This window comes from Gymnodraco acuticeps, unplaced genomic scaffold (assembly GCF_902827175.1).
Source record: "Gymnodraco acuticeps unplaced genomic scaffold, fGymAcu1.1, whole genome shotgun sequence".
NCBI classification, from domain to species: Eukaryota; Metazoa; Chordata; class Actinopteri; order Perciformes; family Bathydraconidae; genus Gymnodraco; species Gymnodraco acuticeps.
This window is the reverse complement of record NW_022992198.1, coordinates 39512-55000: the sequence shown is the minus strand read 5'-3', so window position 1 is coordinate 55000 and position 15489 is coordinate 39512. Positions and strand designations below refer to the sequence as shown.

General features: G+C 40.0%; 1 protein-coding gene across 1 annotated transcript in view; it reads left to right on the top strand.

Annotated features, from left to right (window-relative positions):
- The window catches only part of timm50 (translocase of inner mitochondrial membrane 50 homolog (S. cerevisiae)), a 20115-nt gene extending 6874 nt beyond the window's left edge, over positions 1–13241 (top strand). The window contains exons 5-7 of the mRNA XM_034205533.1: positions 9634–9790; positions 10296–10402; positions 11123–13241. Coding sequence (XP_034061424.1) covers positions 9634–9790; positions 10296–10402; positions 11123–11221 — 363 coding nt within the window. The 3' untranslated portion in view covers positions 11222–13241. The remainder of the gene's footprint in view (positions 1–9633; positions 9791–10295; positions 10403–11122) is intronic.
- Positions 13242–15489: the final 2248 nt, after the last annotated feature.

The following is a 15489-nucleotide window of genomic DNA, read 5'->3' as shown; positions in this document are numbered from 1 at the left end:
TGTATATCAGTATGTAGTGTCTCTACTTTAAAGAGTCCTCTCCTGCTGATGTTCAGGTGTATATCAGTATTTAGTGTCTCTACTTTAAAGAGTCCTCTCCTGCTGATGTTCAGGTGTATATCAGTATGTAGTGTCTCTACTTTAAAGAGTCTTCTCCTGCTGATGTTCAGGTGTATATCAGTATGTAGTGTCTCTACTTTAAAGAGTCCTCTCCTGCTGATGTTCAGGTGTATATCAGTATTTAGTGTCTCTACTTTAAAGAGTCCTCTCCTGCTGATGTTCAGGTGTATATCAGTATGTAGTGTCTCTACTTTAAAGAGTCCTCTCCTGCTGATGTTCAGGTGTATATCAGTATGTAGTGTCTCTACTTTAAAGAGTCCTCTCCTGCTGATGTTCAGGTGTATATCAGTATGTAGTGTCTCTACTTTAAAGAGTCCTCTCCTGCTGATGTTCAGGTGTATATCAGTATGTAGTGTCTCTACTTTAAAGAGTCCTCTCCTGCTGATGTTCAGGTGTATATCAGTATTTAGTGTCTCTACTTTAAAGAGTCCTCTCCTGCTGATGTTCAGGTGTATATCAGTATGTAGTGTCTCTACTTTAAAGAGTCCTCTCCTGCTGATGTTCAGGTGTATATCAGTATGTAGTGTCTCTACTTTAAAGAGTCCTCTCCTGCTGATGTTCAGGTGTATATCAGTATGTAGTGTCTCTACTTTAAAGAGTCCTCTCCTGCTGATGTTCAGGTGTATATCAGTATGTAGTGTCTCTACTTTAAAGAGTCCTCTCCTGCTGATGTTCAGGTGTATATCAGTATTTAGTGTCTCTACTTTAAAGAGTCCTCTCCTGCTGATGTTCAGGTGTATATCAGTATGTAGTGTCTCTACTTTAAAGAGTCCTCTCCTGCTGATGTTCAGGTGTATATCAGTATGTAGTGTCTCTACTTTAAAGAGTCCTCTCCTGCTGATGTTCAGGTGTATATCAGTATGTAGTGTCTCTACTTTAAAGAGTCCTCTCCTGCTGATGTTCAGGTGTATATCAGTATGTAGTGTCTCTACTTTAAAGAGTCCTCTCCTGCTGATGTTCAGGTGTATATCAGTATGTAGTGTCTCTACTTTAAAGAGTTCTCTCCTGCTGATGTTCAGGTGTATATCAGTATGTAGTGTCTCTACATGTCTCCATGCTTTAATGTTCAAAAAGCTCTTTATTGTTCTCATGCTGCAGCACCTCTTTTCACCCTCTGTCTGAAACCAGAGCCCTGTCTGCTCTGATTGGTCAGCTGGACGACTCCCGATTACAAACTTTTTTTTTTTAAATAAAAAAAAATAATGATATTTTTAGTTTAATTTATTTTTGTTACAATTTATTACATTTTTCATTTATTTATTTTATAATTTTACTTCTTTTTTTACAGCAAAAACAAATTATTTATATTTTAACAAAATCTCAAAAATACTGTTTTTATGTAAAACTAAATTCTTCCTCGACTCAAACTCCCGATTACAAACTTCTCAAAACGTAAATGAAACACCTGTAGACACCGACAGGCTGCAGAGACCCCCTGCTGTCAGCCTTCTGCTCAGACATTGATTTATCCTCCTCCTCTTCCTCCTCCTCCTCTCAACAATAGACCCCCCTCCTCCCTCTCAGGCCTCATTAACCTTCTGCCTCTTCCTCTTATCTCACCTCCTTTCCTCCCCTCCTCACTCTTTTCTTCCTCCCCCCTCCTTCTGTCTCCCTCCAACTGTCATCTCATTTATTTTTCTTTATTTTTTTGACGGGTAGTTTTGAGTTTTTTTTAAAGAAGCTGTTTAACCTACTTCCCAGAGAGCGAAGACACACTTCTTCTGCTCTCATCTCCATAACGCCAAGAGGAGCAGCTGCTGAGAGAGAGTTATCACTGCTCCATACGTCAGGGGGAGTTAATAACGCTGCGTACGTCAGGGGAAAGTTAATACATGTTGTTTACATCGATGTGCATTTACTGCCGGCTGCCGCTATAATCCAGGCACTGCCTAATGGCATTTTATCATGCTGCGTACGCGAGGGAGAGTTATAATGTTCGTACGTCAGGGAGAGTTATAATGTTCGTACGTCAGGGAGAGTTATAATGTTCGTACGTCAGGGAGAGTTATAATGTTCGTACGTCAGGGAGAGTTATAATGTTCGTACGTCAGGGAGAGTTATAATGTTCGTACGTCAGGGAGAGTTATAATGTTCGTACGTCAGGGAGAGTTATAATGTTCGTACGTCAGGGAGAGTTATAATGTTCGTACGGGAGGGAGAGTTATAATGTCCGTACGTCAGGGAGAGTTATAATGTTCGTACGTCAGGGAGAGTTATAATGTCCGTACGTCAGGGAGAGTTATAACGTTCGTACGGCAGGGAGAGTTATAATGTTCGTACGGGAGGGAGAGTTATAATGTCCGTACGTCAGGGAGAGTTATAATGTTCGTACGTCAGGGAGAGTTATAATGTCCGTACGTCAGGGAGAGTTATAACGTTCGTACGTCAGGGAGAGTTATAACGTTCGTACGTCAGGGAGAGTTATAATGCTCTATAGTTATGTTCGTACGGGAGGGAGAGTTATAATGTTCGTACGTCAGGGAGAGTTATAATGTTCGTACGTCAGGGAGAGTTATAATGTTCGTACGTCAGGGAGAGTTATAATGTTTGTACGTCAGGGAGTTATAATGTTCGTACGTGAGGGAGAGTTATAATGTTCGTACGTGAGGGAGAGTTATAATGTTCGTACATCAGGGAGAGTTATAATGTTCGTACGTCAGGGAGAGTTATAATGTTCGTACGTCAGGGAGAGTTATAACGTTCGTACGTCAGGGAGAGTTATAATGTTCGTACGTGATGGAGAGTTATAATGTTCCTACGGGAGGGAGAGTTATAATGTTCGTACGTCAGGGAGAGTTATAATGTTCGTACGTCAGGGAGAGTTATAATGTTCGTACGTCAGGGAGAGTTATAATGTTCGTACGTCAGGGAGAGTTATAATGTTCGTACGTCAGGGAGAGTTATAATGTTCGTACGTCAGGGAGAGTTATAATGCTCCATAGTTATGTTCGTACGTCAGGGAGAGTTATAATGTTCGTACGTCAGGGAGAGTTATAATGTTCGTACGTCAGGGAGAGTTATAATGTCCGTACGTCAGGGAGAGTTATAATGTTCGTACGTCAGGGAGAGTTATAATGTTCTATAGTTATGTTCGTACGTCAGGGAGAGTTATAATGTTCGTACGCGAGGGAGAGTTATAATGTTCGTACGTCAGGGAGAGTTATAATGTTCGTACGTCAGGGAGAGTTATAATGTTCGTACGTTATAATGCTGCGTACGTCAGGGAGAGTTATAATGTTTGTACGCGAGGGAGAGTTATAACGTTGCGTACATTGATGTGCATTTACTGAAAGTTATAATGCTGCGTACGTCAGGAGAAAATTAATAAATGTTGTGGACTGCTACTTGGAAAGGTCCCCGTTCACCTCCTGCCCTGTCGTGATGCCCTTGAGCAAGGCACCGGACGCCCCCCTTCCCCCCCCCACTCCTGGTGCTAGGATGGGTTAAAAGCAGAGGACACATTTCCCTGTGTGCTCTGCATGTGAGACCATTAAAGAGGGGTTCATCCCCAATTCTATTATATTATGATATCAATGATTCACGTTTGTTTCTACGTAAACAATGATTCTATCATTTGGATTGTAAGACCAGCACGTGATCCACGAACAGATAAATGTCCTTTTATTCGACATAATCTGAGTCTGAGCTTGTTGAGACGGCAGCTTTTTGAGTGTCTTCTCCCCGTTGTTTCATCGTCTGATATTGTTTCATAAATGCTGTATTAATATATCAAATTAATATGCATTTACTGCCGGCTGCTACTTTAATCCAGACACTGGCTCATGTGCTTCAAGGTGCAAAGAAACCCTTTAACATAATCATAATGACTCATGTTTGTATATATGTAAACAATGATTCTATCATTTGGATTCTAAGACCCAGCAGCCAGCACGTGATCCACGAACAGATAAATGTCCTTTTATTCGACATAATCTGAGTCTGAGCTTGTTGAGACGGCGGCTTTTTGAGTGCCTTCTCCCCGTTGTTTCATCGTCTGCTGTCTGATATTATTATAAAAGCTGTATTAATATATGAAATAGCATTAATTCCTCCTGAGCCTCGTAACGCGACATGCAGCCATTGTTTGCTGCCCTGCATCTGACGGCAGGCGTCTTATTGTCTGTCGTCGGGATAAGAAAACACAACGGTTGGATTAACTGTATTACTTTTGTATTATTCTGACCTGCTGTCCATGCACGGTTCATTTCCGCAGGTTTAATGGGAGATAGAGAAGGTTTTCACGAGTTTCATACAATAATAATACATTTGATTTGTAAAGCACCTTTCATCGTTAAAAGAAATCCCAAAGTGCTACAAGAGGCTTAATAGAAGAAAAAAAACACAAGTTTAATCAAATGCTTTTTTTTAAATTCACTTTTTAATATATTTACAGGCTTTTATTGTCAGGTTTTTTTATTCGTAACTACCCCGATGTGTGAAGGGAATTTCAGAAAACGGCGCGATCTGATTAAAACTTCTCCCAGATTTGTGCCTTTTTTACATGAAAACAAAACAAAAAATGAGAATAAATCAAATACAAAGGGGTTAATACTATTTAGGCAGCAAATATTTGTATTTTTTGCATTGAAATGCCTCGTACGTAGGACACATTCAATGTAAAAAAAGATTACAGTCCCCCATGTATGTTTGAATTAGTTAACTAGGACAGCATACAACGAACCAGCCAATATTCAGCACTTATATCCAGTATTGTAGATTTGCAGCTTAGTATTGATCTAAATCAGGGATGGTGGTGGGGGCCGCAGATTCACTTGGAACACACACACACACACAAATGACATGTATTGTATGTAATTGTAGTTGTCTAACTTGAACCTAGCTAAGACTGCTGTTCCTCAGCGCCGCTCCCCCTCCCTCCCACTGACATTATGAATGAAAAGCGTTTAGTAATCATAGATAACACGGCAGGGTCCGTGACAGTTTGGTTTCATCTGATTTCAAATAAAAAAAGTCTTGGTTTTTAGAATATTAAACTTGTTTCGCCAAATTCAGATGATAAATACAGCTGTTAAGCTTGTAGAGGCATAATTACAAGCGGTAACGTCACAGCAGGCATAACAACAGCCGGTGTTTCTTGTGAGGGTTGCCCCGGGCAACAAACACAATACACACAAACGCCTCACAGATTCTTTTTGCGGTATTTGGCTGCCGAACGAAATCATGTACGCAGCTCGCGACGTAGCTAGGAGTCTAGTGGACGGTATCAGTACTACAAATTAAAAAATATATATTTTTATTAATTACGTTGTTTATAAATTAATCTCAGGGCCGCAAAAAGAGGAGGTGGCATTTGCCCATCCCTGATCTAAAAGAACTAAACAGATGAGGTTTTGCTCAGTCTTTCCATTTCTAATCTCACTCAGAGCCACAGATGTCTCGTTCCAATACCATCAGAGGCTTTTTCACATTCATTGATTCCCAAAGACAAGCAGAGGACCTGTTGTTTCTGAAATGGCACGAGTTATCCACCGTGCAGCAAAACCCATGTGCTGCACGGTGGATAACTCGTGTTTTCAGAATGAGAATCAGAAAGTAGAGTTCCACGTTCAGGGGATTTGCTCTGGTGTGTTTCATACATAACACACAGAAAGAGAAAACATTTAAGAAAATGACCAAAAATGATGATATAAACTATTTTAACATAAGAAATATAGAGAAAAATGAACACTAATTATAAATATACGACAAAGAAAACAAATAACAGGATAATATGACAAAATAAATTGAGTTTAAGCATTATTTGGATCTAAAGTGGTGCCTTTAAATCGTTTTTACAACCGTAATTAAGCTCAACACAAGCTTAAATTACACATTGAGTGTTGCATAATTAGACTTTCCTTCATACACAGGTGTGCAGCCATCAGGGTTCTTACGCTCATTAAAAACCTGGAACAGTCATGGAAATTCAAAATGCTAATTCCAGGCCCTGGAAAAGTTCTGGAAATCAATATTTTCCCAACGTTTTGGAAAAGTCATGGAAATTTAAGTAAAATTACATCAAATATAATTTATATTTTAGCTAATCGCTGAAATAGTAATACTATAATGATAATACATACTGTATCGTATAGTAGTGAAACTGTCGAGGTATTTTGCTGGTGAGAGATTTTAGTAGAAGCTAGTAAGCCTATTGGATTTGTTTTAGATATGCAGACCTTATGTTCCTGTTCCATGTTAAAATAAACCATTTTCAGTGGTCCCGCTGAGAGTACTTTTTTTGGTCTTGGAAAACGAGGTAAAGGTCCTGGAGAAGTCATTGAAAAAAAAGTGCAAAATCACAAAACATTTTCTTTCAAAAGTTTCCAGAAAGAACATAAAAAGCCTTTTAATTTGTTTTATTCTCTCTTTGATTTTAGTTGGTTTAAAGCACCGACATCTAAAAAGCCTCATATGCATTTATAGATATCTATGATGATGATAATGATAATAATGGAATCAAATCTGCATAAACATTGCATCAAAAACTCCATCAAGCGTGTTTAAGAATCAGCTGTGAAGAAATTGTTGATTGGTTTTCCGCTTCAATGAGATTTTAGAACATTTGGACAAAATGCCCCATCTCTCCATACATGTACAAACATCATGATGTGTGTTTGTGTTGTTATACAGACACAGGTGGAAGTCTAAACCAAAAATAATATATATATATTTTATCTATCATTAATAAACCCCTCCCCCCCCTTCTCTCAGATTGATGGTATGATCTAACTGGTTCGAACCCATTTGAGTGAAAACGGGGGTGCATGTGGCTAAATATCATTATTATACAAGTGTGTGATTACAGACACTTCAGTTTAGCATCACACACACACACACACATACATACACATACACACACACACATACATACATACATACACATACACATACACACACACTCTTAAGGAAGACAGATGCCCTTTATTCATTGGCTGGGTGAAGGATGGATGAATGTCTCCACTGGGGTTTACACACACAGACACACACACACACTCTCTCACACGCACAGCAGTTTTTTCTGGGGGGGGGGCTGGGCACCAGATGAGCGTGGTGATAGAGGCAGCGTCCCTCTCCATCTGTCACACACGCACACACACTCATAGTCACCAGCTGGAGCCACCAGAGAAAGTGTGTGTGTGTGTTTTTAATTTAAATATGAAGTATCATTAGGATAATAAAGTTGTGTTTTTGATTAGACCATAAAAAGGTCAACTGTGTGTGTGTGTGTGTGTGTGTGTGTGTGTGTGTGTGTGTGTGTGTGTGTGTGTGTGTGTGTGTGTGTGTGTGTGTGTGTGTGTGTGTGTGTGTGTGTGTGTGTGTGTGTGTGTGTGTGTGTGTGTGTGTGTGTGTGTGTGTGTGTGTGTGTGTGTGTGTGTGTGTGTGTGTGTGTGTGTGTGTGTGTGTGTGTGTGTGTGTGTGTGTGTGTGTGTGTTCGTTCACATTAAATCTCTGAATTATTTAAACTCTGCTTTTTGTGTTAAATGCTAGCTAGCGGAAATTCCATGTATATATAGTTTATATTTTTTATGTCAGTATATTGTATTTTGCGTTATTGAAAGAGCCTGGGACTTGAGATTCACTTTGCTTTCACTTGAAATGTTAAATTAATCCTATGATTCTTGAATATTACATTTATTTACTGCTTTTCTAAGTTTCTAAGTCCTCAATGAGACTTAGAGCAACTTGCAGGTTCGAGACACCAGTGAATAAATGTGTAGGATAATGATGAATACACCAGATCAGGGGTCTTCAACTAAAATTCAACGAGGTCCAGTTAGAGAAAATGTCCCCATGCAAAGGTCCGGAGCTTCAAAATGTCTAACTTGCTTCATGAATTAATGTGATATATATTGAAGCAGCTGCAGCTTCATCAACGTCTGCATGTAATCAACAGCTGACTGCCAATCAATCAAATAAAGTACAATTCAAAAACAACAATATTTATATATATTTTGTCAATTAACATTGAACTCTACAGATATACAGTAAACACTGTGGATGTGTGTAATGTTCCTCTCGGGCTGCATTTCAAAATGAAATAGAGAGAATAAATAAAATAGCTTTTGAAAATATGTGCATCTTAAAGTGCTTAATTTTAGATAATAAAATAAAGTGTAGCAGCAGCTTGAGTTTCCCTGTTTCTTTGTTAACCGTTTCACGTCATGACTTAACAGTTTCAGACAATTATAGAACAATATCAGTCTTTACACATCATAACAATTGAACAGTTTTAAAGTCTCTCTTTCTTTCCCTCTTATATTGCAGTCCCTCACTTTGTTCTGTTCAGTGTGAGAATTGAGCTGGAGCTTGTCCTGCCAGGAGTTTGGATCTGGTCTGAAATGGTGTCAGGGCCATTCTCACACACACATGCAGGTGCTCATTGGTTAGCCTCGGTTAGCTCATTGGTTACCCTCGGTTAGCTCATTGGTTAGCCTCGGTTAGCTCATTGGTTAGCCTCGGTTAGCTCATTGGTTAGCCTCGGTTAGCTCATTGGTTAGCCTCGGTTAGCTCATTGGTTAGCCTCGGTTAGCTCATTGGTTAGCCTCGGTTAGCTCATTGGTTTGCCTCGGTTAGCTCATTGGTTAGCTCATTGGTTAGCCTCGGTTAGCTCATTGGTTAGCCTCGGTTAGCTCATTGGTTAGCCTCGGTTAGCTCATTGGTTAGCCTCGGTTAGCTCATTGGTTAGCCTCGGTTAGCTCATTGGTTAGCCTCGGTTAGCTCATTGGTTAGCCTCGGTTAGCTCATTGGTTACCCTCGGTTAGCTCATTGGTTACCCTCGGTTAGCTCATTGGTTAGCCGTTAGCTTCATTGGTTAGCCTCGGTTAGCTCATTGGTTAGCCTCGGTTAGCTCATTGGTTAGCCTCGGTTAGCTCATTGGTTAGCCTCGGTTAGCTCATTGTTCCGGTTAGCTCATTGGTTAGCCTCGGTTAGCTCATTGGTTAGCCTCGGTTAGCTCATTGGTTAGCCTCGGTTAGCTCATTGTTACCCTCGGTTAGCTCATTGGTTACCCTCGGTTAGCTCATTGGTTAGCCTCGGTTAGCTCATTGGTTAGCCTCGGTTAGCTCATTGGTTAGCCTCGGTTAGCTCATTGGTTAGCCTCGGTTAGCTCATTGGTTACCCTTGGTTAGCTCATTGGTTAGCCTCGGTTAGCCTCGGTTAGCTCATTGGTTAGCCTCGGTTAGCTCATTGGTTAGCCTCGGTTAGCCTGCCCTGGAACGATATTTATTTGTTGTGACCTCAGTTCTGACTTGAGAGGGAGTGTTTGGTCAAACACTTTGTGTTTTGTCTCATAGTGGCGTTGTGGCACTTTTAATGAGCGCCACGGTCTCTGAACAAATGAGACACACTGGCTCTGAGACGAGGGAACAGGAAGTGGTGAAACGCTAACTCACTTCCGGGTTTTAGGACTTGTCACTGCACCACTCTATTTACTGTGAGGATTGACTGGAGCCCAAAGGATGCTTCAGTCTGACTTTATTGAATAGCTAATGATGTGTTTTTCTGTCCCTGCAGGACGTGTCGTATCTGAACCGAGACACCAGCAAGGTGATCGTGGTGGACTGTAAGAGGGAAGCCTTCCGCCTGCAGCCTTTCAACGGCATGGCTCTGAAGAAATGGGACGGAAACTCAGAGGATCGAACGCTGTACGACCTCGCCAACTTCCTCAAGAGTAAGAAGACCATAACATTCAAAGGTTTTATTCATATGCACAAAGCCACAGACGGTGTAGAAATGGCAATGAAATTCTTCTGACCTGAGCTCCTCCAACAAAGCATAAAAAGACAAGGCATTGTACAATCAAATTAAAAGACAAGAAATAAACATTAAAAAATGTCAACATCTCAATAGCAATGAAAAAATAAATGTAATTACAAATTGACAGCAGGATATTATATATACATAAGTATTATTAATGCTATTTTATTTCTATTTGAGACGTTTACATTCTGGAAAGTTTGTTTCTACTCCTTTAATTTCTCTAATGTGCAATGCCTTGCCTTTTCATGCTGCTGCAACGCAAACAAATCTCAAATTGGGATCAGTAAAGTACTTCTTATCTTATTTGTACAGATTAAACTAGCTAGATGTGTTATTAAGTGAGCTTCATCTCGCCTCAGAAAGAGAAGGAATAATCCTATTTTCTAAATGTATTTTTGTTGTTGTTTCTCCTGCAGCTATTGCTCTGAGCGGCGTGGATGATGTTCGCTCGGTGTTGGAAAACTACGCTCTGGAGGACGACCCCATCGACGCTTTCAAACGCAGACAGGCCCAGCTGGCACAGGTAAGAAGTTTATAATGCTGAAGTGTAAATGCGAAAAAAGCTAATGTTGGGCTATAAAGGAACTACAGCACGATCACATGACTTCACGTCACCACCGCTAAGCTAAAGGTGGCTAATGTTGGGCTATAAAGAAACTACAGCACGATCACATGACTTCACGTCACCACCGCTAAGCTAAAGGAGGCTAATGTTGGGCTATAAAGGAACTACAGCACGGTCACATGACTTCACGTCACCACCGCTAAGCTAAAGGTGGCTAATGTTGGGCTATAAAGGACCTACAGCACGGTCACATGACTTCACGTCACCACCGCTAAGCTAAAGGTGGCTAATGTTGGGCTATAAAGGACCTACAGCACGGTCACATGACTTCACGTCACCACCGCTAAGCTAAAGGTGGCTAATGTTGGGCTATAAAGGAACTACAGCACGGTCACATGACTTCACGTCACCACCGCTAAGCTAAAGGAGGCTAATGTTGGGCTATAAAGGAACTACAGCACGGTCACATGACTTCACCTCACCACCGCTAAGCTAAAGGCGGCTAATGTTGGGCGTAATGACGTAATTTAGACACTTGTTAGCAACTCTCTATTGAGATTTTGACTTCCAAACAAGGGAACAGGAAGTGGTAAACATCGAACCACTGTGCCTTTGAGTCTGAAATGTTTATTTGTATATAAAAAACTAACTTTAATCTCCTCTTTCTTTGTTTCTCAGGAGGAGGAGCAGCGTTTAGCGGAGCTCGCCCAGCAGAAGAAACAGGGCCTCTCTCTTGGATCCATCGCCTCACGGTTCTGGCGCTCCAAACCCCAGTGAGCCCCGCCCCCTTTTCACACTTCCACCAATCAGAGCCCGGCTTCTGCTCCGAAGGGGGAGGGGCCACAGATGAAGGGGAGGCGGGGACTGGAACAATGGACCGCTCTCTGCTCCAATAAGAGACGTACTTCCTGTTCTTTTGGAGGCGGGGCTTCGGCCTCCCGTTTTGGTGTCACCTGATCAAGCTGCTGAATGGTTTAAAAAAAAAAAGAGAGAGAAAGAGAGACAGGTCAGAATGATGAACTCTGTTGCGGTTTTAGAGGCTGGTCTGAGATCAGCGCCGCATTCGCTACTCCGGCTCTGCTCGGCCCGCCGCGCCCGCAGGATCTGACCTGAGATCAGCTGCAAGATGTGTATTTAATTTTATTTTCTATTCCTCTGTGAGTGTGTGTGTGTGAGTGTGTGAGTGTGTGTGTCCGATGGGCTGCTGGAGGTAAATAATGAATATTGTTTATAAGAAATAAAAGATGAACAGTAAGTAGTGTAAGAGTTTATTCAATATGTTCGGCGGCAGAATGAAGATGCTATCGGCAGCTGAGCAATTTACCTATTTTTGTTAAAGGGTCTGTTTTTTATTCAATTTGTTTGTCTACATATTCCCCCAAAAAGACTCTGTGCTGTGTCTCCCTTCAGATCAGGAAGCAGCGTGATCTACTGTGAACACCTGCGCAGTGTGTGAACTACAATCACCACAATAGCCGCTGTTAGCTTGCTAGCTAGCAACGTTATCATTTGCAGTAACGAAAAATCTTTACAGACGGATAAATTAACCACGGGTTCTTTCCCACATAGTGGAACGTAACTTAAATAGTGAACAAATAAACACTTTTTATTTGTAGAGTGCTGTGTTTAACGGAGCAGTCTCAGCTAGTTACGTAGATTTGGTTAAGTAGCGTTCGTTACGTAGCGTTCGTTACGTAGCTTTGGTTACGTAGCTTCGGTTACGTAGCTTTCTTTACGTAGCTTCGGTTACGTAGCTTTCTTTACGTAGCTTCGGTTACGTAGCTTTCTTTACGTAGCTTTCTTTACGTAGCTTCGGTTACGTAGCTTTCTTTACGTAGCTTCGGTTACGTAGCTTTCTTTACGTAGCTTTCTTTACGTAGCTTCGGTTACGTAGCTTTCTTTACCTAGCTTCCGTTACGTAGCATCAGTAATGTAGCATCAGTAACGTAGCTAGTTAGGTAGCTGGAGTTACGTAGCCAAGATGGGCGTTCATGTGTACAGAAATGTCCAGCGTTTGGCATCGTTATCTGCATCCTCACATTGGTTCCTAACGAAGATTAATATCTTTAAAAACACAAATATATATACTTAAATAAAAAACAAATATGGGCAAAAATGTCCACAAACAGCTGCTCACTCTAGTTTTTAAACAAGGAAACAAGAGGAGTGAGTAGGTTTGATTGGGACTACTTTCTGCGGCAGATTAATCCGCATTTATGGAAATCCATTTTCAACCTAAATGCCAGAATGAATGTCCAAAAAAGTCAGATTATATTATAATTTGAAAGGCCATTTTTTATGGTGGAAGGAAAACGTCCGTCTAAAACAACTCCTACTTGTTCTACGTGTTACTGGTGAGGATTTACGCCTCTAATAAAACAAGTTCCTAAATGGTTAAATAAATGCCTAAAAAAGCTGCTAAATTTAGTATAAACATTTTTTTTTACAGGAGGAAAATTGTGCTTTTTGTTGGGACTACTTTCATCGGCGGATTAATCCACGTTTGTTGCTGTATTTGTGACGGTGTGTGTGGGGGTCTAAATTAAACTAAAGTGTGTGTTTATGGTAACTAAAGAACCTTACAAACCTGTTTCGGAGAACTTTTCCTCTAAATATACAATATTTGTTTGTTTTTTTACTATAAATGTTTTTAATAATCCTACATATTTGCGTCCTTTTCTCCCCAAACGTTTTACGCTCAGCTGCCGTTCTTCTTGGTGTGTTTATTGAAAGATTGTGAGACTCATGTTGATGTGAACTCACCATCGACGTCCTCAATAAAGCGGAGAAACCAACACGTTGTTATCGCTTTATTTACTCTGCTTTTAATAATGTGTTTTCCTCGGGAGGGTTTTTACACCACGTTGTAGATGTGGCCTTCTTTGCTCCACAGGATCGATTTCATATATTATGAATTGCTTACTTCACTTTTTCCACTTGTGTTTACGACCCTTTAAAAGCTGCATTTCAACTCATTTGCAAAAAACAAGCAGGATTTATTTAAGTTCCCGCAGGACTCAATCATGTTTAATAAATAACTCTTTTAAATCTGCTTTTCCAGAGTAATTTGACTAAGATTTGTGTCATATTTTACAGATTAAGTGTCATATAACTTGTTTTGGTTACTTTTTCCACTTCTGTTTACGACTCTGAAAAAGTGAATTTCCACTCATTTACAGATTTTACTCCTGCAGGCTAATACAGTCAAATACCCACTTTCCTTTCTCTGAGTAAACGAGTACATCTTGGAATATTTAAACTATATACTTGTTATTATTTACAGTGCATGTGTCATTGATATTATTGTGTATCCACATGGGTCACCCATTCTAGCCACGCCTCATATCCCTCTATTTCACTTCCTGTTTCTAAAGTGCTGATTTGGGGATAAAGCTTTAAAGAGGAGGGGTCTGAGCTCATGCGGGACCCGGCAGCTACTGTCTAAACGAAATGCTGCCGTGATGAAACTCCATATCATGAATTATCAAGGATCTGAAACAGTATGGAGCTCAAAGGCTTTCTCTCTTGCCGGTTATACCACAAGGTGAGTTCCTTTTTACTTCCTGCTTCTTCACACACATGCTCTGCAGTACAGGTTAGCTCTGAGCGTTAGCGATGCTAATGTAAACACCGACCATATTACGTCCAAAACCCCGACACAACATGTGTCCCCGACACAACATGTGTCCCCGACACACCGGGGACACATGTTGATGTAGAGAAGACATCACAAAGTGCATTTTGCATGATAGGTCCCCTTTAAAGGTAACATCTGTAGTTTTCTCTATTTCTTTACCATAAAACCCAAGTTTGAAACCCAGAATTCAGGATTACTTTGCTTTGAAGTAGAAAGTCTTCTGTTGTAATATCAAATAAATGCCCAATTGACTCTCTTTCCTCTGTCTTCTTCAGTATGACTAAGGACATTTTAATTGTATACTTTGCACTATTTTCCATTTCATATTTATAATAGTAGAAGGAGACACACGTAAACGTTTCTTTTGGTTGTACTTTTTACATTTTCAAGCTGCAGTAAAGAAGCAGTTTTTTATGAGATTTAAATATATTTGTAGGTTTTCTCAATATTTTGTTTGTGGAAAACTTTTTTTTTTAGGTTGAGGTAAATGTCAAATAATTGTAATTAAATTACCAATTGACAATTTAGTAGATTTAAACTGAATTATTTGCATTATATTCAAGAGTCACATTAAGGAATTTGGAGTAAAAAGAAGACGAAGGTAAAGTACTTTAAATGGACTTTAAAGCAGCATTTTGTGATGAGATTTAACGGTAAAATCTAGTTTTCCTATATCTTTGACCGTAAAACACACATTTGAAACCCACCTGACCAAAACTCAGGAACATCGATCATTCTTTGACTTACTTTGCACTATTTTCCATTTCACGTGTCATATTTATTAACTATTAGTACAAAAGGAGGCAAATATAAAGTGTTTTTTATTGTACTTATTGCAGTAAAAAAGCGAAATTTAATTTGTAGTTTTTGAGAAAATAAAGAATGGGTTCTTCTGTCGTTGTTTTTACTTTTTCAGAAAGTTTTTCAAAAAAAGGTTGTTTTTTGTGGAGTTTATTTTCTGGATTTGAAGTAAAACACTCATGCATGACACACTGCAGTCAAATATAACTGAATAAATAATCAATTTACTTTAATGTCTCTTAAGTAATTTACTACACCTCGGACGAAACTGAATTATTTGACCGTGCAGGAGACGTAAGAAGACAACGGAACATTTAAATCACAACATGCGCTCATTTTATGTTTGTGATGAGGTCATCTTTTGTAGTTCTTCTGTATATAACAGAAAAACTAGAGTTTGAAACTCGACCAAAACCTCAGGAATGTCCTCTGATCTGAAGCAGACTCCCTGCGGTGCGTTGGATCCTGTACATCTGTTTTCCTTCTCCCCTCTGCGGGAAACTTCTCCACCGACAGATCTGTAAATCGATAAATAAACACCTCTGAAGATCATCGAGAGCACAACCAGAGTGCATCATGGGTAATAAAGCTGCAAAAAAACTTCAAC